The 20940-nt window shown below is 52.9% G+C and overlaps 1 protein-coding gene across 2 annotated transcripts; it reads left to right on the top strand.

The window, feature by feature from the left end:
• Positions 1 to 336: 336 nt before the first annotated feature.
• LOC100275057 (uncharacterized) lies at positions 337 to 16265 on the top strand. Of its 2 annotated transcripts, none has more exons than XM_023301216.2 (3): positions 337 to 587; positions 692 to 838; positions 16016 to 16265. In XM_023301216.2, the coding sequence occupies exons 1-3, from the start codon at positions 362 to 364 to the stop codon at positions 16048 to 16050; spliced, it is 408 nt and encodes a 135-aa protein (XP_023156984.1). In that variant the 5' UTR covers positions 337 to 361; the 3' UTR covers positions 16051 to 16265. The 2 variants fall into 2 exon arrangements, with proteins under 2 accessions (XP_023156984.1, NP_001354880.1); NM_001367951.1 differs by lacking the exon at positions 692 to 838 and adding an exon at positions 14914 to 15033 and having other exon boundaries at positions 350 to 587; positions 16016 to 16260.
• Positions 16266 to 20940: the final 4675 nt, after the last annotated feature.

A 20940-nucleotide genomic window follows, 5' to 3' on the forward strand; every position in this document is an offset into this window, starting at 1 on the left:
CTCCCCTCAGCCCAGCTCGGCCTTGCGGCCCGCTTCCGCGCGACCTGCCCTGGCCTGCTCGCCTGACCGCATGGCTGGCCTAGCTACTCGCTCCGTGCCTGCGTGGCCCAGCGGCCAGCGCCCACCCTGCGTTGTTTCCCCCGCCGCGGCCCAGTGCGCCCCCAGTTCCTTCGTGCGGCCCACTGTGGCGCCCGTGGACCAGCGCGCCCCTAGCCCTGCTGCGCTCGGCCAGCCCGTCTCGCTCGGTTCGCAGCCTAGCTGGTGCGCGCGAGTTCCCCAAGCCAAGTAGCTGGCCGCCCTAGCCCCCACGCAGGCCATGCAGCACCACATCCCCCCGCGCGCGTCGTGCGCACGTAGCACCATGCTCAGCCGTTCCGGTTCCACCTGTCATAAGCGTCTTCATCCAACCATCCCCTCCATTCCCACACATACAAACACCCCGATGACTCCAAAATCAAAACTGCCAGCCCCTCACCTCCTCCTCGCCATGGCTGCTCCGTGTGCAGCAACCGCACACTGCACCAGCGAGCCGTCGACACCATCGAACCTCATCTGCATTCGTGGTCGCTACGCCCTCCGACGCCAAGGTAATCCCATGCCCTGTCGTTTCCCTTCTCCTTTATCGCGAGAGCCACTGTTGTGCATCGACGTTTTCCCTAGCTCCAATCGGCGCCCTCTCCCTCCTCCCCAGCTCTCCCTGCTCTGTTGCACGTTCAGCTGTGCCGAGGCTGCATCTCTCCCCGCGCTGCGCGCTGCTCTCGCCGGCGTGGCCCCGGCCAGCAGCCGCTTCCCCGGCCGAGACTGGATCCCTGCGTGTCGTTCTTCTCCCTGGCCACTGGTAAGTTGTTCACTGCAACCGATCCGCCATGCCCTTGCGCTAGCGTGCGCCCATACATACAGCGAACATCACCACATCGTTGGGTGCCACACGCTGCTCGCCGCACGTCACTGCACGCCCCGTCCGTGTCCCGCTGATCCACACGCGCTGCCAACTCGGGCCAACGGCGAACAACCGCCAGCCACGCATGTCGACGCCTTGCTGCCACTGCCCTGCCCCGCATGACGTCCTACTCCAGCCGGCGTGGCGCCGCCTCACTGCATGCTGCGCGTGCTGTCGTGCTCGTGAAGAAAAGCAAACCGTCCGTGTGGCCGTGTGCGAGTATGTAGGCTAGGAGAAAAGAACGGACGTTGGGCCCCACAAACATGCATGTGTCAAAGGAAATTGCCGACCCTTTGCATGTCGTATTCCCCTCCCCAGCTAGGGTGCATGCCAGAGAAATAGTCCTCAAGGATTCTCTATGCCCTCAAATCTGATCTGTGGCCCTGAGTGTGGCTTGTTTCGGCTAATAAAAATACGCCACGTTGTCATTAATATGCGATTAGTAAATATATATTAGCTTTTGCGTTAGACATCTAAATTATTCTATTTCTATCGAGTTAGCTTCGTAATAATATCGTGCACACGTTAAACATATTACCTTGTCATGACATATATTTGTTTTACTTAATTGTCAGTTTGTCCGTCGGTTTATTAACGTAGCAATTTAGTCCAAACTAGTTTATGGTTTTAAGTTGCGCTTTTATAAATATACGTTAACTTGATTAACACCAGCTTAAATACTTTTATTTATTTGTTCGTTGTTGTTCGTGCGCGGCATCGTTTGCACGTCATCGAGCTGTTCGCGCGCGTAATCACGTTGTTTCACGTGTCGTCCGCGTGCTGTTTCGCACGGTGTCGTGTGTCGTCATGCGTCATTTGCGTGGGTCGCGCATTGTTCGCTCACGCCATCCGCGCGCTGTTTCGCACGATGTCGTGTGTCATCATGCGTCATTCGCGTGGGTCGCGCATTGTTCGCTCACGCCGTTCGCGCGTGTCGCGCGTGTTGTTCGCACGCGTTGTCGCACGTCGTTTGCGTGTGTCGCGTGTGCCATTTACACCTGTCGCTCACCTTGCCACACGTCGTTAGCGCGTGATAATAAATTATTTTTGCTTATAAACACTCATGTTAATAACGTTAATTCGTCACATCACATATTTTGGGTAATTAATTTAAGGTTCGTTCGACTAATCTTTATTAGATTAATATTCCAATTAGATTAAATATGTAGTGCTCAACTTGCACTTATATAATAAACATTAACACGGCTAATATTAACTTAACTATTTTTATTTATTTAATATTTGTTTTGTATAAACACGTCCTCTATTTAGTACTTTCTCGTCCTGGTCACGTGCTGATTCGCTCGTCGTTCACGCTGGTCGCGCGCACTGTTTCAGGTGTCGTCAACGTGCTATGTCGCGCGTGTCCGCGCGTCGTTTGCACGCTGTCGTGTTGTTTCGCGCGTCGTAAATTCGCCTCGCTTAGAATTTCTTATATTAATTAAATTACTTATTTATTTGATAGCTGTTAGTGTAGCAGATTAATCAAAACTAAATAGCAGTTATAATTTACATTTGATAACGTCGAATTAAATATTATAGTTAATACTGGTTCAGCGTAAACGCGCTAACTTTTCGACCGTAGCTCCGACTATCGCGTTTCTTTTCCTCGCGTGACCATAGTAGCGCGCTCTATTTCGTTTTGCATGTTTTATTATGTTTTTATTTGAATGGTGTAATGTTCTTATGCATATATATATCAGTGTTTTAAATAGCGGGTTATGGCATTTAGCGCTTGGTCTCCTCAAACAGCTAATAGCGGGCTAAATAGAGCTATAGCGGGAGATAGCAGCCAAATTGTGCATGAAAGCAAATAGCTATTTCCCCTCAAAACAACTATAGCGGGAGATAGCGGCAGCTATAGCGGGAGATTTAAAACCTTGATATATATATATATGTGTGTTTGTTTGTTTGTTTGTTTGTTTGTGCCTATTTGTATTCGCTTTGCGTCACGAATAGATTGCGATCCGGTTCCGAGCTTCAAGGGATCAAAGATCAAGCGTTGGCGACCAAGTGATCTAGTTCTTCGAGTTCTACAAAGTTGAAAACCCTGAGCATCTGTTTGGTGAAGGCAAGTGTCCTCTGACCTATTATGTCCTACATACTTATAATTCACCGTCCGCATTATATTATTGAAACCTAAGGATTGACTAGTCTGTATTTACCTCATCCTTATTTACCTTTTGGGTTATCATGGTTAGCTTCATGCTATTGCTTTACTTTAATTAATGAACATGATGTGAATATCTATGATACGATGATTGTCGGGTACCATAATTAGGGGTACCCCCAATACTCCTAATCACGGCTGGAAAACATCTTCAAAACAGACCGTAAAGACTGGTATGCACAGCTCAAAGTTAAAGCCTCATCTACCAAGGGACGCCATCTCGTCTCGCTCGAGCCCAACCTCGGGCAAGAACAGTGGTCCCAGGCAGATTCACGCCTCGCCCGAGGGCCTTCTTAGGCAGTGGGCGCACCCCCGGCTCGCCCGAGGCCAAGCTCGGGCAAACTTTGTCGTACAGCAACCTCGGCCAAATCGCCTTACCACCGACCGTATCGCATGCGCATTTAATGCGGGGATCACCTGACACCTCATCCTGACACGCGCGCCTTAGTTGGCAAGGTCGAAATGACCGCAGTCACTTCGCACTTTCACTGACCATTCTAACAAGATAACATTACTGTTCGCCCCGTTCTGACTACTGTGCCAACCACCAGGGTAAGACTAAACAACAGTAAGTCGCGGCCTCTCCCGAGTTCAGCCTCGGGCACAACAGGGAGCTCCGCCTCGCCCGAACCCAAGCCTCGGCCTCGGGGGAAGGTCCCCGTCTCACCCAACCTCAGCCTCGGTCTCGGGAGGAGTCACATCCTCGCCCGACCTCAGCCTCGGCCTCAGGAGAAGTCACCGCCTCGCCCGACCTCGGCCTCGGACCGACTATGCTACAGGAGATACATCATTACCCTACTCCTAGCTAGCCACCCTAGGCTACGAAGGAACAAGACCGGTGTCACATCAAATTACTCCAATAACAGGTAATGATGGCCCCCTGCATGCGTCCATGACATCGATTGTTCTTAGCTCTCTACGAAGGCAAAGAAACGTCAGCAGGACCCATGTCGCACCTCCAGCTGCGCTTCTGCAGGGCTCAAGTACTTCTCCGCCGGCCACGTTAGCACATAGCTACACCCCCATGTACAGCTAGACCATCTCCTTGTATCTATAAAAGGGGATGTCCAGGGCCTTCCCAAGGGGGAACCAGAGAAAGAGAGAAACACAGAGGAGGCTAACTCAGACGGCTCACCTCAAGGGCGCACCCTCTCTCTCTCTCGCGACGCTTGTAACCCCTACTACGAGCGCCCCGGTGCAAGATAATATAAGCCTCATCCTCCCCCTTGTGTTTCATCTTGCATCAACCCATCTGGGCAGGGACACGCAGCGTCAAATTCACTAGTCGGTTGAGGGTCCTCGCGGGTCCAAAACGTCGACAATTGGCGTGCCAGGTAGGGGTTCAGCTACGTGTTGACAATACTTTCCCGTTTAGTTCCAGATGGATAATCTCCAGCAACCTCTTCGGCCTGGGACGGTGCTCCGCTTTGGGAGTCTCGAGTTCATGTCCCCCGACGGCGGCTACGACATGGTACTCCTCCCCCCGCAGCACGACAACAACGACGGTCGTCGGCTCGCCCGACGGAGGCGAACACGACGATGACTTCCCCCCGTGGCGGAAGAGGAACACCCGGGTTTGCCCCGCCACCCTCCTCGCCGAAGGAGGAGACGGAGCAACCATGGCTAGGTAAGAGGCGGCACCTTGTCGGCTGTCGGACTAGAGCGAGTCGGCGACGCCGGCACCCCTGTCGGAGACATGTCGGGTGTTATCTTCGCACCTGGGACAACGATGGGTGTCGCTTCCTAGCAACGTGCCAACCCCAGGCGGACTAATGACACCAGCACCCTTGCGAAGGACTTGTCGGGCATTAGTCTCGCACCTGAGATAACGGCGCATTCCATCCCTGATGCGACTTCACCACCGTCCATCAACCAGGAGGTACCATCCGTTTCCCATCCTGTTCCTTTTAGATTCAGCTTCGATCCACCAAGCGACCCCACTTCGGCGGGCGCTTCCGCAAGGGCATATCCTGACCTTCCGGGGTACCATATGTGGTCAACTTGGGACCTGTTGACGGCCGGCTCAACCTCTGGACCCGCGGGTTCCGAGGAAGAGGACGACCTCGACTTCAGTTGGGATTTCTCAGGACTCAGTGATCCCAGTGCCATGCGAGACTTCATGCTCGCATGTGACCACTGCCTCTCCGGCTACTCTGACGATGACCACAGCCTTAACGACGAGGGTTACGACCCGAGTCGCGAGTGTTTCCACATCGATCAGGGGGATCACGACGAAGACAACCACCTCGGCATGCCAGGAAATGACGACGCCCCTGTGCCTGCGTCTCGCGTTGAGATCCTGCGGGAGCTAGCTATGGTCCGAGTCCCTGCGGGGGGTCAAGGCACACAGCTCGAGCAACTCCGCGAGATGCAGGCCAAGCTCAATGAAGAAACGGGGCGACTTGTGTAGCTCCGACAAAACATCGAGTAGGAGTGGGCAGGCCGAGCACTCGCCGGAGGAGTGTGTCATCGGGCCCGGGACGTCCAGCGCCGTATCATTGACGATGCCAGGGCAGGGCTGCCCCCAGCCTTCAGCGGGGCCGGCCAAAACCTAGCTACAGCAGCGATGTTACATCGAACAATGCCGGAGCCATCCACCACCGAGGGGCGACGTATCCTGGGCGAACTCAAGGACCTCCTGGAAAATGCCGCTGTCCAACGAGCCGAGAGCTCTGCCTCCCAAAGGCGAGGAGGCCCCTCGGAGCACACGCAGTGTCCTCCCGACGCATGTGCGAGGCCTCGGTCCACACCGAGCACACGGGAGATAGGACACCTATAGCCCAGGATCGCCTCGGCGACGAGCAACACCATCGCGACCGTCGATCCCGCCTCGAGGAGAAGGTGCGCCAAGGCTACCACCCTAGGCATCGGGGATGCTACGACAGTAAGGAGGATTAGAGCCCCTCGCCCGAACCACCAGGTCCGCGGGTCTTCAGCCGGGCCATACGACGGGCGCCGTTCCCGGCCCGGTTCCGAGCCCCGACTACCATTACCAAATACTCAGGGGAGACGAGGCTAGAGTTGTGGCTTGCGGACTACCGGCTGGCATGCCAGTTGGGAGGGACGGATGACGACTACCTCATAATCCGCAACCTCCCCCTTTTCCTCTCCAACACTGCCTGGGCCTGGCTGGAGCATCTGCCTCTTGCAAAGATCTTCGGCTGGGACGACCTAGTCAAAGCCTTCGCCGGAAATTTCCAAGGTACGTACGTGCGCCCCGGGAACTCGTGGGATCTCCGGAGCTGCCACCAGCAACCAGGGGAATCCCTGCGAGAGTACATCCGGCGGTTTTCAATGCAGTGCACCGAGTTACCTAACATCACTGACTCGGACGTCATCGGAGCATTCCTCGCCGGCACCACTTGCCGAGACCTGGTAAGCAAACTGGGACACAAGACTCCCACCAAGGCGAGCGAATTGATGGACATAGCCACCAAGTTCGCCTCTGGTCAGGAGGCGGTCGAAGCCATCTTCCGGAAGGACAAGCAGCCTCAGGAAAGACAGAAGGAAAACATCCCCGAGGCGTCTGTCCAGCGTGGCACAAAGAAGAAGACCAGGAAGAAGGCACAAGCAAAACACAACGCCATTGACGCGAATCTCGTCGCTGCTGCTGAGCACAGGAATCCCCGGAAACCTCCCGGAGAGGCCAACGTGTTCGACAAGATCCTCAAGGAGTCGTGCCCCTATCACAGGGGTCCCGTCAAGCACACCCTTGAAGAGTGTGACATGCTCCGGTGTTACTTCAATAAGGTCGGGCCCTCGGTAGAAGGTGGCAAGGACCAAGGCAACAATAAGAAGGGGGGCGACAAGGAAGAGAAGTTCCCGGAGGTCCGCAACTGCTTCATGATCTACGGTGGGCAAGTAGCGAATGCCTCGGCTCGACACCGCAAGCAGGAACGCCGATAGGTCTGCTCGGCAAAGGTAGCGACGCCAGTCTACCTAGACTGGTCCGACAAACCCATTACCTTCGACCAAGGTGACCACCCCGACTGCGTACCGAGCCCAGGAAGGTACCCACTTGTCGTCGACCCTGTCATCGGCAACGCTAGGCTCTCCAAGGTCCTCATGGACGAAGGCAGCAGCCTCAACATCATCTACACCGAGACCCTAGGGCTCTTGGGGGTCGATCTATCCACGATCCGGGCCGGTGCAGCACCTTTTCACGGGATCGTCCCCGGCAAGCATGTCTTGCCCCTTGGGCAACTTGATTTGCCAGTCTGCTTCGGAACTCCCTCCAACTTCCGAAAGGAAACCCTCACTTTCGAGGTAGTCGGGTTCCGAGGGACCTATCACGCAGTGCTGGGAAGACCGTGCTATGCCAAGTTCATGGTCGTCCCCAACTACACGTACCTCAAGCTCAAGATGCCAGGCCCCAAGGGAACCATCACTGTCGGATCCACATACCGCCATGCTTACGAGTGCGGCGTGGAATGCGTGGAGTACACCGAAGCCCTCGCCGAGTTCAAAGCCCTCATCACCGACCTGGATTACCTCTCCAAAGAGGCACCCGACGCGAAGCGGCACGCCGGCAACTTCGAACCAGCCGAGGCTGTTAAGTCCGTCTCTCTTGACCCCAGCAACGACGCTGGAAAGAAAGTCAGGATCGGCTCCGAGCTCGACCCCAAATTAGAAGCAGTGCTCGTCGACTTTCTCCAGGCAAACGCCGAAATTTTTGCGTGCAGTCCCTCGGACATGCCCGGCATACCGAGGGATGTCGCCGAGCACTCACTGGACATCTGAGCCGGTGCCCGACCCGTGAAGCAGCACCTGCACCGTTTTGATGAAGAAAAGCGCAGGGCCATAGGCGAGGAGGTCCACAAGCTAATGGATGCAGGGTTCATCAAAGAGGTATTCCATCCAGAATGGTTAGCTAACCCCGTACTGGTAAAGAAAAAAGGAGGGAAATGGAGGATGTGTGTAGACTACACTGGGTTAAATAAAGCATGTCCAAAGGTTCCCTACCCTTTGCCTTGCATCGATCAAATTGTGGACTCCACCGCTGGGTGCGAAACCCTGTCTTTCCTCGATGCCTATTCAGGCTATCACCAGATCAAGATGAAAGAATCCGACCAGCTCGCGACTTCTTTTATCACGCCTTTTGGCATGTATTGTTATACCACTATGCCATTTGGCTTGAGGAATGCAGGTGTAACCTACCAAAGGTGCATGAACCATGTGTTCGGGGAGCACATCGGCAGAATGGTCGAGGCTTATGTCGATGACATCGTTGTCAAAACAAGGAAAGCCTCCGACCTCCTCTCCGACCTCGAAGTAACATTCGGGTGCCTAAGAGCAAAGGGCGTAAAACTCAATCCCGAGAAGTGTGTCTTCGGAGTCCCCCGAGGCATGCTCCTAGGGTTCATCGTCTCCAAACGAGGCATCGAGGCCAACCCGGAGAAAATCGCGGCCATCACCAACATGGGACCCATCAAAGATTTAAAAGGAGTACAAAGGGTCATGGGATGCCTTGCGGCTCTGAGCCGCTTCATCTCATGCCTTGGCGAGAAAGGATTGCCCTTGTATCGCCTCTTAAGGAAGGCCGAGCGCTTTACTTGGACTCCCGAGGCCGAAGAAGCCCTCGAAAACTTAAAGGCGCTCCTTACTAAAGCGCCCATCTTGGTGCCCCCCACTTCGGGAGAAGCCCTCTTGATTTACGTAGCTGCAACCACTCAGGTGGTCAGCGCTGCGGTCGTAGTCGAGAGACGAGAAGAGGGGCATGCACTGCTCATCCAGAGGCATGTCTACTTCATCAGCGAGGTGCTATCCGAGACCAAAATCCGCTACCCACAAATCCAGAAGCTACTGTACGCAGTAATTCTAACACGGCGAAAGCTGCGACACTACTTCGAATCTCATCTGGTGACTGTGGTGTCATCCTTCCCCTTGGGAGAGGTTATCCAGTGCCAAGAGGCCTCGGGTAGGATAGCAAAATGGGCAGTGGAACTCATGGGGGAAACACTTTCATTTGCCCCTCGGAAGGCCATAAAATCCCAAGTCTTGGCTGACTTCCTGGCTGAATGGGTCGACACCCAATTGCCAACAACTCCAATCCAGGTCGAACTTTGGACCATGTACTTCGATGGGTCGCTTATGAAAACCGGAGCAGGTGCTGGCTTGCTCTTCATCTCACCCCTCGGGAAACATATGTGCTATGTGTTACGCCTCCATTTTCCGATGTCAAACAACGTGGCCGAGTATGAGGCCTTGGTTAATGGATTGCGCATCGCCGTCGAGCTAGGGGTTCGGCGCCTCGACGCTTGTGGCGACTCACAGCTCGTTATTGACCAAGTCATGAAGAACTCTCACTGCCGCGATCGAAAAATGGAGGCCTACTGTGACGAAGTTCGGCACTTGGAAGATAAGTTCTATGGGCTAGAACTCAACCATGTGGCTCGATGGTACAACGAGACTATGGATGAGTTGGCTAAAATAGCCTCAGGACGGAAGACGGTTCCCCCGAATGTCTTCTCCAGAGACATATATCAACCATCCGTCAAACTCAATGACGCACCCGAACCCGAGGAGACCTTGCCCAGCCCGAGTACCCTCGGTCGCCGAGGGTGAGGCCCTGCGCGTCGAGATAGAATAGAATGGGGTCACACCAAACCTAAACTGGTAGACCCCGTACTGGGAATATCTCCTCCGAGGAGAGCTGCCCCGCGACAAGGCCAAAGATTGGCGACTGGCTTGGCGCGCCAAGTCGTTTGTTTCACTGGGTGATGAAAAAGAGTTGTACCACCGCAGCCCCTCAGGCATCCTCCAACGATGCATATCCATCGCCCAAGGACAAGAGCTGTTACAAGAAATACACTCAGGGGCTTGCGATCACCATGCAGCACCCCGATCCCCCGTAGGAAACGCTTTCCGACAAGGTTTCTACTGGACGACCGCGGTGGCCGACGCCACTAGGATTGTACGCTCCTGCCGAGGGTGTCAATTCTACGCAAGACAGACGCACCTGCCCGCTCAGGCCTTCCAGACAATACCTATCACTTGGCTGTTTGCCGTATGGCGTCTGAACCTCATCGGTCCATTGCAGAAGGCACCCGGGGGCTTCACGCACCCACTGGTCGCCATCGACAAATTCTCCAAGTGGATCGAAGTCTGACCCTTAACCGGCATCGGGTCCGAGCAGGCGGTGGCGTTCTTTACAAATATCATCCACCGCTTTGGGGTCCCAAACTCCATCATCACCGACAATGGCACGCAGTTCACTAGGAAAAAGTTCCTGGACTTTTGCGAAGACCACCACATCCGTGTGGACTGGGCCGCCGTAGCCCACCCAAGGACAAATGGGCAGGTGGAGCGCGCCAATGGCATGATTTTGCAGGGACTAAAACTGAGGATCTACAACGACCCCAACAAGTTTGGCAAGCGGTGGACGAAAGAGCTACCCTCGGTGGTTTGGAGTCTGAGGACGACGCCGAGCCGGGCCACGGGTTTCTCGCCGTTTTTCCTAGTCTATGGGGCCGAGGCCATCTTACCCACGGACTTGGAATACGGTTCCCCGAGGACAAAGGCATACGACGACCAAAACAACCAGACCATCCGAGAGGATTCATTGGACCAGCTGGAAGAGGCCCGGGACGTAGCCTTACTACACTCGGCGTGGTACCAGCAGTCTCTGTGACGCTACCACTCCCGAAGGATTCAGCCCCGAGGCTTCCAAGTGGGAGACTTGGTGCTTTGGCTATGACAAGACGCCCGAGGCGCCACAAGCTTACTCCTCCCTGGGATGGGCCGTTCATCATCGCCAAAATTCTGAAGCCCGGGACATACAAGCTGGCCAACGATCAAGGCGAGGTCTACAGCAACGCTTGGAACATCGAACAGTCGCTTTTACCCTTAAAGTGTTTCAAGTCGTTCATGTATCTCGATCCCTTTACATGTATAAATAAAAAGTCTAACCGTCAAGGGAGGATCGGCCTTGCCTCAGCAAAAATCGAACCTCCCTCGGGGGCTAGAAGGGGGGAACCCCCTCTGCGTCAAAACTTTCCTCAGAAAAGTTTTCTACCGAAATGATTTTCATGCCTTTCGACTATATCGATAGCGGAATCCTAAAAACGAGCTAGAGGGACCTTGAACGGCAAGGCCGATCGAGCCGAGGGACTCCTACGCCTTCGGGATACGGATACCTCACTCATCACCTTCCGCGAAAAGTAACTCACGCTCGGATAAGTGATTCTGCTATCAAACAAGTCCTAATGCCCGAAACAAGAGGAAAGAAAACGCAGCTTTATACTCTGGCACTAAAAAAGTTTAGGCCTCAGCGGCCACAAGAAACATACATACTTAGAATAAACTTTTCCCCATAGGCTCAGGTGTCGGCAGGGGGAGGAGCAGCACCCTCGGCGTCATTCCTACCCGCGGCGGAATCTGGCTCGACCTCAGACGGCGACACAGGCGGAAGGATCTCCACCTCGAAGAAGGAAGCTAGCACCGCGCCTGGGCCCTCGGCAGCCGCGTCAAGCCTTTGGACCACGGATACGGCGGCCTCCTCTTCGTCGGGTAAGCAGTAGCCCTCGCTGACCCGCTCCAAGTCCACATCATAGTGGGAAGCGAGGACGGCGAAGGCCCACCTAACGCCGTGGTGCAGTGCCCCGCGGAGTCTGCTGCGCACGTGGCTGCCCAAGGCCCGCAGGTGACTCTGGGGGGAGCTGCCCGAGGGGACGTCGTCGAGGCCGAAGGTCCGGTAAAAGGCCGAGATGGCCTCGGACATGGCCACGCGGTCGACCTCCTTTTGCTTGGCCGCCTGGGCAAGCGCCTTGCAGTTCTTGACGGACTCGTTAAGAGCCGTCTCGAACCCTGAAGACAGCCGGACAATATCCTTCAGACACGAGGAGAAGAACGAAGCTAAAACAAAGTCACAAAGCAGGCAAAACATACCTTCGGCCCGGGCACGCTGCTGTGAGGCCCTGGCTTGGGCGGACCGGGCAGACCCGACGGCCACGGCCAGTGTAACACCCTAGGTGTTACTTAGGGTTTTCACTTAAGACTACACCAGTAAAGCCCATCATCACATGTGACTTAAATTGAGTAAAGGACTCCAAACTTGGAAATCAAGATCCTAAGTAAGTGCAACCCATCTTAGAAGTCATGCCTTGGCTTATCATGCACATATAGTGGGGAGAATTGACCAAAACCCTAATTCAACCCCCTTTGGACATTTGGAGCCCTAGAAGTGAGTATGACCAAAAGGCTATGAAAACCACATGATCATGACTTGGGCCAATTATAAAAGTTGTAGTACACCTAATACCCTACAAAAAATAGTAAGAAAGTGACCCCAAAAGGGTTTTAGAAAAACCCCAAAAGGTTCACCAAAGGGAAAAACCTAAGAGAAAAATCAGAATTTTTCTAAGTCCAAAACCCACCCTCTTCCAAAGATCAAACATGTTCACCCTATTTCAAACTTCAAAACCACTTGGTCCATTTGACAAAATGGCGCCTAAAGACCTCTAGAACACCCTGGAAAAGTTTGAACCCAACCCTAAGTTGTTTGACACGACTTGGCACGAGTTTTGTCTTGGTGTGGACAGCTAGGACAGAGCCAACTTCCAAACCCTATATCTCTCAAACCCGACCACATCTCCCCTTGGAACTCACATGAACTAGGTAGCCCTAGGTGCATGGAAGAGATCTCTAAAAGATCTTAGGGCAAGATTCACACGTTTGGCTGCTCAGCAGGGGATAGAACAAGAGCAGAAACAAACCTCCACGTGTTCGACGTGCACTGAGCTCGCCAGAGCACGCCCGACGCCCGCCCCCGCGTGCCCCGCTTCGCGCCAAGCTGAGCCGGCGCCGTTGCCCGCGCCCGTGCCTATAAAGCCACCAGAGACTTCGACCGTACTCCCCCGCACGCTCTCGACCTCACCGGAGCGCTAGATCACTGGCGTTGCCCCGCGCACGGAGTGCCTACGGCCACCCGAATACCCGCCACCGTAGACCGGCCAGCAGAGCCTCTCCCAGCCGCGTCCGACCCTTGGAGTAGACCTTGCGTGCCTCGGTGAAGCTCCCCGAGCGAGGAATCGAACTTTGCCTCGCCGGAGAAGCCAGTTCACGGTCGCCGGACTTCACCCGACCACCGACAAGCGTAGACCGAGCTCCACGGTGAGTCATTCTCTGATTCCTTGCACGAGTCGATTACTTGACATCCCGTGAAGCTCCCCGTGCCCTTGGATTGACCTGTATCGCCGTGGTTAGGCCGGAGTACTCGCCGCCGACGAGATCACCCGCCTGCGCACGTGGGCCGGCCGATTCCGGCCACCACCGCTGTTGAGCCATACCTCGCTGTGACCGCAAGAACCTCTCGGAGCCAACCCCGCCCTTCGCCGGACCTCCCTCGCCGCCGGTAAGCCGCGCCGCCCTGTTTACTCTTGCGGGTACTTTTTAAATAAGGGGAGGGACCTCGGGGAAGAAGAGATAAAGGCCAGGGGGATTTTTGAAGTGTCAGCGACTCAAAGGAATAGTGGCGTAGGGGTATAAATGAAGTGATTGTTTTAGGAAAAGCCCAGGGTCTTCGATACAAATTGGTTTTCCAGAAAACCTTTTAATATTTATGATTTAATTACAAACAGAACTTGAACAATTCATAACTTCAGTTTTGTTCACCCAAATCAAGTCAAACCAATTTTGCCAGATTCTAAATAATGTAAACTACTTAGGAAAAATATAAAACCCCTAAGTGTTGCAGAAGACTTCAAAGTTTTGATTTAAATGATTATCTGATCAAAAGCTAAATGAAATAGGGAAAAATAGCTACACTGTTAGACTGAGGTTAAGAAAATTCAAAGAAGTACTTAATCACTTTCTAACCTGCTTAAAAATAATAAACCCCTCTATACACCAAATTAAGGTAGAGTTTGTCATTTAAATCATTTTCAGCTTAAAGTTAAAGAAAATATAATAGGTAGTTTAAAATAAGAACTAGGGAGCACCCACATTTTTGTTAGCTCCCTTATTCAGTACAGTTCACTAAAAAAATTTGTTAGACCTTTGTTTAGTAAAGAAATGAGATACCTTTTATTTTAGGAAAACAAGGAAAACTTAGAAAAACCCTAGAAAAATAACCCTGAGAAGAAAACACCCCAAACCTTGTGATAACTAATGTTTTGTTATTATAGACATAGAAAAATTATGAGTTCTATTGTTTGACATTTTTCAAATAACAAGTTAGTTGTAAGTGTCTTTTTAGCATTAAACTTTAGAAAATCCTAACTAAATAACCACTGAGTATCCCTCTGTGATTTTTGGCACAGAAGCAGGTTATTACCTATGGATACCAACAAAAATGACTCTTAGTGCAGAACCCACCCCTAGATAAGAGTTGTAGTGCAAAGTGACCCCTTTGCCCCAACTTTTGTTATTTTTGTCCAGGGCATATTCTAATTATTCTGGACCTCAAATTTATAGGACAGACTACAGTGACCAATAGTAAACCACTGTAATTTTTACAGAATTTTTGGAATAATCTAAATCACTGTTGTAGTTCAAACTCACCCTAACATCATAAATAGAAAATGAAAAGGGAAATTAATAGTGGGGACTAGTGTTACCCTAACCAAACCAGCAACACCCCTTGAGTGCCTACTAAAACATTTAAGGGACAATCCAAGTCTTAATCCATTATTCTTATCTCTAGGCAAAACCTCAAACCTAAATTGATAAGCATAAACCACTAAGAGCCTCTTATAACAAGGAAACCCTAAGTTATTAACTAACTTAGTTTTTCTTCACTAGGCATAAATGTTACTAAATTCTACATATCATGACATGCATATATCTTATTCATTGCATTCGATAGATTGTAACCTCGTGGACGGAGAATACATCCTCGTGCTAGAGCAAGGAGTTGCTCAGGAGGTAGCCCCGGATCTAGCACCAGAGCCTGCCATCGAGGATCTGCCTGCCCCAGCTTTGGAAGGCAAGCCCCGGTTTTATGCATAACCAGTTCTATATATTATTTTACTACACTTAATGATTGTAGGCTTGTATTGTGCACTTAAGTGTAGGAGTTGCCTGAAACCCTAGTTGCATTACCTCAGGATTTCCTTTGAGATGGATACTAGTATGCTAGGTCGAGTAGCTGCTTTACTAATTAGGGATCTCGGTAGAAGTCGAGTGATTTTCTAGCACTCGCGTGAGGTCAGGAATTGGTTGTACCCACTTTCATATCATAATGATGCTGGTCTGTGGACAACAATCCATGGGGATTGGTTGTCTACGAGATGGAAAAATTGAATAAGGATTAACGTGTGGATACCTGTGTCAAGCGTTTGAACGTACTAAACACATGCCGAGAAATATGGTAAATCGGTAAGCCTAGTATCTAAGTGAACCTGCCTGCAGACTTTACCCCTCACGCGACCTGAGACGTGGTCTCTCATTTCGGTTATGGTGGGTACAAGTGCGGTCACTGCACGACGGCAGTCGGGGTCAGTGAGGCATTGTACGCCAAGGCGGTGAGCCCTGATCTGTTGCCAGGGAATCGATGGGGATGGTTGATGTGTGTGGGGACGAAGTGCCTCGCCACGACATGTGTTTAGGTTTAACTTGCAAGGATAAAAACTCGATTCGAATCGTCTGCTTCTCGCAGCTAATGAGACTGCTTGATCCATTGTACTGCATTGAGTAACAAGTGGAAATGCTATGATTTGGTAAAAGATGTTGATTGCTAAATTGCTTGATACCATGAATGAGTAGATAGTACACATTTAGTCTTAAGAGAGTCACACTAAAACTTGAAAAAGCTAAAACTTGATTTTTAGACCCAGCTAGTGCTTTTGGCAACCAAACCCCTCAGCCAAACATCTGCATGTCTAGAGGTAGAGGAGTAGACTCCTCACACCGGGTAAGTCTAGCTGAGTATTAGTATACTCAGCCTTGCTTGTGGCATAATTTTACAGGTTCTCTGGAGGACATGGTTGTTGGAGTGACTTAGCCGTCCATCTTGCCACCGGGTTGGACAGTCGAGTGGGACCCTACCTCAGCTGAGGAGGAGCGTGAGGAGTGATGGGAGAGGCTTCCCCATCTCTCCATTTATCGTTAGTTTATTTCTGTTGCATTTCGAACAATGAGTACTACTTTTGCTAAAACTCCGATGATGATGTAATAAATTTAATACTCCCTTAATGTATGGTTTTATGTTTTATTGTATTTGCTCTGTGCCTCACCATCGAGTGAGTACGTGGTACTTGATCCTGTTAGTGGCCTCGTTGGACTAGATCTGAGGGACTGACGTGTTATTCCTATTTAAGTGTGGTCTAGCCTTTAAGGTGGGACTTAGGCACTTAAGTGGGAATAATTCGGGCGGTTCCGCCACAGCCAGGCCCTCCGCAAGGGTCCCGACCCGAGCGGTCGCCTCGGGTCTAGAAGGGGGGGAACCCCCTCTGTGTCAAAACTTTCCTCGGAAAAGTTTTCTACCAAAACGACTTTCGTGCCTTTCGACTATATCGATAACGGAATCCTAAAGACGAGCTAGAGATATCTTGAACGGCAAGGTCGATCGAGTCGAGGGACTCCTACGCCTCTGGGATACGGATACCTTACTCATCACCTTCCGCGAAAGGTAGCTCACGCTCGGATAAGTGATTCTGCTACCGACGAACAAGTCCTAATGCTCGAAACAAGAGGAAAGAAGCACGGCTTCATACTCAAATACCCAAATGTTCAGGCCTCAGCAGCCACAGAGAACAAACACATACTTAGGGTAACTATGCTACCTAGACTTAGACGTCGGCAGCACCCTCGGCGGTTTTCCCGACCAGGCAGTAGGTGGCAGTTCGCCTCCTCCGTAAGGCTGGTGGACGCCCTTCTCCCCCGAATGCTGGAGGAAGAAGCGGGTCGCCAGCCCATGCGGAAGGCAAGAAACCAACCCGGCTTGCCCTCCTCCCCAGCACGGATGATGAACATCCTTGAAGCTGAGGGCAAGGGAGAGGCCACGGCCCGGCTCGCTCTTCCCCACCACAAGGCTGGCGGCCATCATTCTGGGTGACCACTGGCGGGGATCTGCAGCCAGGCTGCATGATGAAAATCCATGAAGCCGAGCGATGACTGAAGAGCGCCAACCCCCACGAGGTCGCGCTCCTCCAACAGCAGCAAGAAGAAGACAACACAGGTGCACCCCATCTGAGGGCTCGGAGGGTGGAAAGACGCGATGAATGCGAGAAGTGCGAAGGCATGGCTACTGCCCGGGAGATCGATCCCTTTTTAAAGGCAGATCTCCCCACTCATGCCCCAAAGCGTCACGGGCCAAGTCTCCCCTCGACGTGCTCCAGGGTTCCCACCCTACGACACGGGAGATAGGTCCCACATGTCATGCAAACTGACCCGAAACGCGAAGAGGGCGAACAGCCACACACAAAGCATGCAACTACCCCGCGGTTAAGCGCTCTCTCATCCTCGTCGAGACCAGCGGTCGAAAAGGCGGACCACCACGCAAGAAGCGTGCAACCGCACCACGGTTGTGCACCCTTCCAGCTTCGTTGCAACCAGCGGTCCAGCATGGAGGCCCGAGCCCACATGTCATGTAATCGGCGCACCGGTTACTACGTGCAAAGAAACCGCACCGCCACTTGCGCCAATGTCGTGTCTTCTTGGGACTACAGAACCAGTGCAACGACTCGAGGCAGCCCCGCGCATGACCCAACAGTGCCAATTAAGTGCGACGGTCACGGGTCGGTCAGCCGCGGGAATAGGCACGATAGTTGATATGACCATAGACGGACCGGCAGTAATTGCAGCAACAGACGTGCGGAAGTAGCGGTCCAACCACCAACCAGGCCCTGGTCCCACCTACATGCTCGCATCCTCCCCTGAAGTGGCAGGGGAGCCCTCTCCTACAGCATAAAGATGACGCACCCATGTTCCATACCTCGAACGACTCGCGCACGCGCAACAGATACCCCGCGAGTCGCCCGTCCTGTCGCATTAACTCCCTGGCAGGGTACGCAACACCTCTGGCAGGCGAAGCGGGCGCCGTTTCACCTCCGTCATGATGACCGCCTCAAAAAAGGTGCGCCACATTGTTTAAATTTATATCTTTTTTCCTCTCTCTCTCTCTTGCCACAGGGATCGAGAAAGGCGATATTTCGAAAGGATCCTTCTCAGCGAAGGAAACGGTCCCCGAGCCCTCCTACTGATCAGGGGTTCGAAGGTTGCGCTCTGCGGGGTTCGACAACCGCCCCAGAGCACTCGGGCTCCGAGCCCTTTACTGATCAGGGGATCGAAGGCTGGCCCCTCGGAAGGGTTCGACAGCTGCCCCAGAGCATGCAGAGTCAGGGATGACCCTAGGTACGTTCGTTACATGGCCGAGGCTCGGGCTACGCTCCCGAGGTACCCTAAGACATTTTCGAGACTAGCAGGAACAGTTTGTAATGGAATCCCACCGAAGGGAGGCACCGAGCCCTCGGACCCTATCAAATGGGTCCGGGTCCAGCAAATCACCCGCAGGTACTTTTGGAGCGCGCCTCTGGGCCACTAGCCGACCCTTATCAAACGGGGCTCGGGCGTCCGCTCGGATCACCCGATAGCAACTCACTGGAAACACCATGTTCAGCGCCCACCGAGGGTAACATGGGGCATTCCCCCCTCCTCCTTGCGGAAAGGCGACGAAGGGGCGTACAATAAAAAGCCGAGACGGTCCTCGATCGTCCTCTCGCTCCGTGCAGAGGCTCGGAGGCTGCTCTCGCACCAGGCTATGGCCAAATTGTTGACCACGTCAACAAACTAGCTTAAAAACTCGGAGCCTGACCATGTACCCGGGCTATGACCAGCCGCATGAGGGAACAACAAAGCCGACCGAGGAATCACAAAAAGAATTAAGACCTCAGAGGAGTCAAACCACTCCTCCGAGGCCTCGGGGGCTACACCCGACGGGTGCGCTCGCGCGCACCTATCGGAACAAAATATAACCGAGAAAGGCTGGTCCCCTTGCAAAAAATCCGGCAGAACCTCCAAGTGAGTGCCTACACTCCCTTTGAGGCTCGGGGGCTACTATCGGGTACCATAATTAGGGGTACCCCCAATACTCCTAATCACGGCTGGAAAACATCTTCAAAACAGACCATAAAGACTGGTAAGCACAGCTCAAAGTTAAAGCCTCATCTACCAAGGGACGCCATCTCGTCTCGCCCGAGCCCAACCTCGGGCAAGAACATTGGTCCCGGGTGGATTCACGCCTCGCCCGAGGGCCTCCTTAGGCAGTGGGCGCACCCCCGGCTCGCTCGAGGCCAAGCTCGGGCAAACTTTGTCGTACAACAACCTCGGCCAAATCGCCTTACCACCGACCGTATCGCATGCGCATTTAATGCAGGGATCACCTGACACCTCATCCTGACACGCGCGCCTCAGTTGGCAAGGTCGAAATGACCGCAGTCATTTTGCCCTTTCACTGACCGTTCTGACAGGATAACATCACTGTTCGCCCCGTTCCGACTATTGTGCCAACCACCAGGGTAAGACTAAACAAAAGTAAGTCGCGGCCTCTCCCGAGTTCAGCCTCGGGCACAACAGGGAGCTCCGCCTCGCCCGAACCCAGGCCTCGGCCTCGGGGGAAGGTCCCCGTCTCGCCCGACCTCAGCCTCGGTCTCGGGAGGAGTCACATCCTCGCCCAACCTCAGCCTCGGCCTCAGGAGAAGTCACTGCCTCGCCCGACCTCGGCCTCGGACCGACTACGCTACAGGAGATACATCATTACCCTACTCCTAGCTAGCCACCCCAGGCTACGAAGGAACAAGACTGGTGTCACATCAAATTACTCCAATAACAGGTAATGATGGCCCCCTGCATGCGTCCATGATGTTGATTGTTCTCAGCTCTCTACGAAGGCAAAGAAACGTCAGCAGGACCCAGGTCACACCGCCAGCTGCGCTTCTGCAGGGCTCAAGTACTTCTCCGCCGGCCACGTTAGCACATAGCTACACCCCCATGTACAGCTGGACCATCTCCTTGTATCTATAAAAGGGGATGTCCAGGGCCTTCCCAAGGGGGAACTAGAGAAAGAGAGAAACGCAGAGGAGGCTAACTCAGACGGCTCACCTCAAGGGCGCACCCTCTCTCTCTCGTGACGCTTGTAACCCCTACTACGAGCACCCCGGTGCAAGATAATATAAGCCTCATCCTCCCCCTTGTGTTTCATCTTGCATCAACCCATCTGGGCAGGGATACGCAGCGTCAAATTCACTAGTCGGTTGAGGGTCCTCATGGGTCCAAAACACCGACAATGATGTTATCCCGATGATGATCCTGTGATAGTTTAGGGGACTTAGGCTATTTCCTGAGTACCTCTCCGTAAGGACCTGTTCGGGGGAGCGACAACCTGGGATAACAGTGCAACCACGAGGGTGGAATGGGACGCCCTTAGCTGATTAATTAGAGGAACCAGAGGAGTAGTTGGCTTCGCCGTAGGGCTATCAATGGGGTCCGGGGCTGGTTGCAGAGGTTCTTTGATTTGGTTTTGTTAATCACCCTTCCTTTGGGGAGATGTACTGTGTTTATCAAACTGGAGAAACCTAACGGGCGGCTATGACCTCTAGGAAATCTTTGTAAAGGCTACGTAGTGAGACCCTGCTAGGTCACCTTGGTAGTGATCGATGGAGAGTCATGATCTACGGGCAGAACGGGAATCACGACTTGTGGATAAAGTGTGCGACCTCTGCAGAGGATTAGAAACTGATATATCAGCCATGCTCACGGTTATGAGCGGCCTTGGGATCCTCTTTGATTAGAGATACAAATGATCTAAGATACATTGGTTCTATTTATGGTTTTGGTTATGATGATGATAATGATGTTTCCTCGATGAGGAAATGGTTCACGGGTTGGCTATTAC

This window comes from Zea mays, chromosome 10 (assembly GCF_902167145.1).
Source record: "Zea mays cultivar B73 chromosome 10, Zm-B73-REFERENCE-NAM-5.0, whole genome shotgun sequence".
NCBI classification, from domain to species: domain Eukaryota; kingdom Viridiplantae; phylum Streptophyta; class Magnoliopsida; order Poales; family Poaceae; genus Zea; species Zea mays.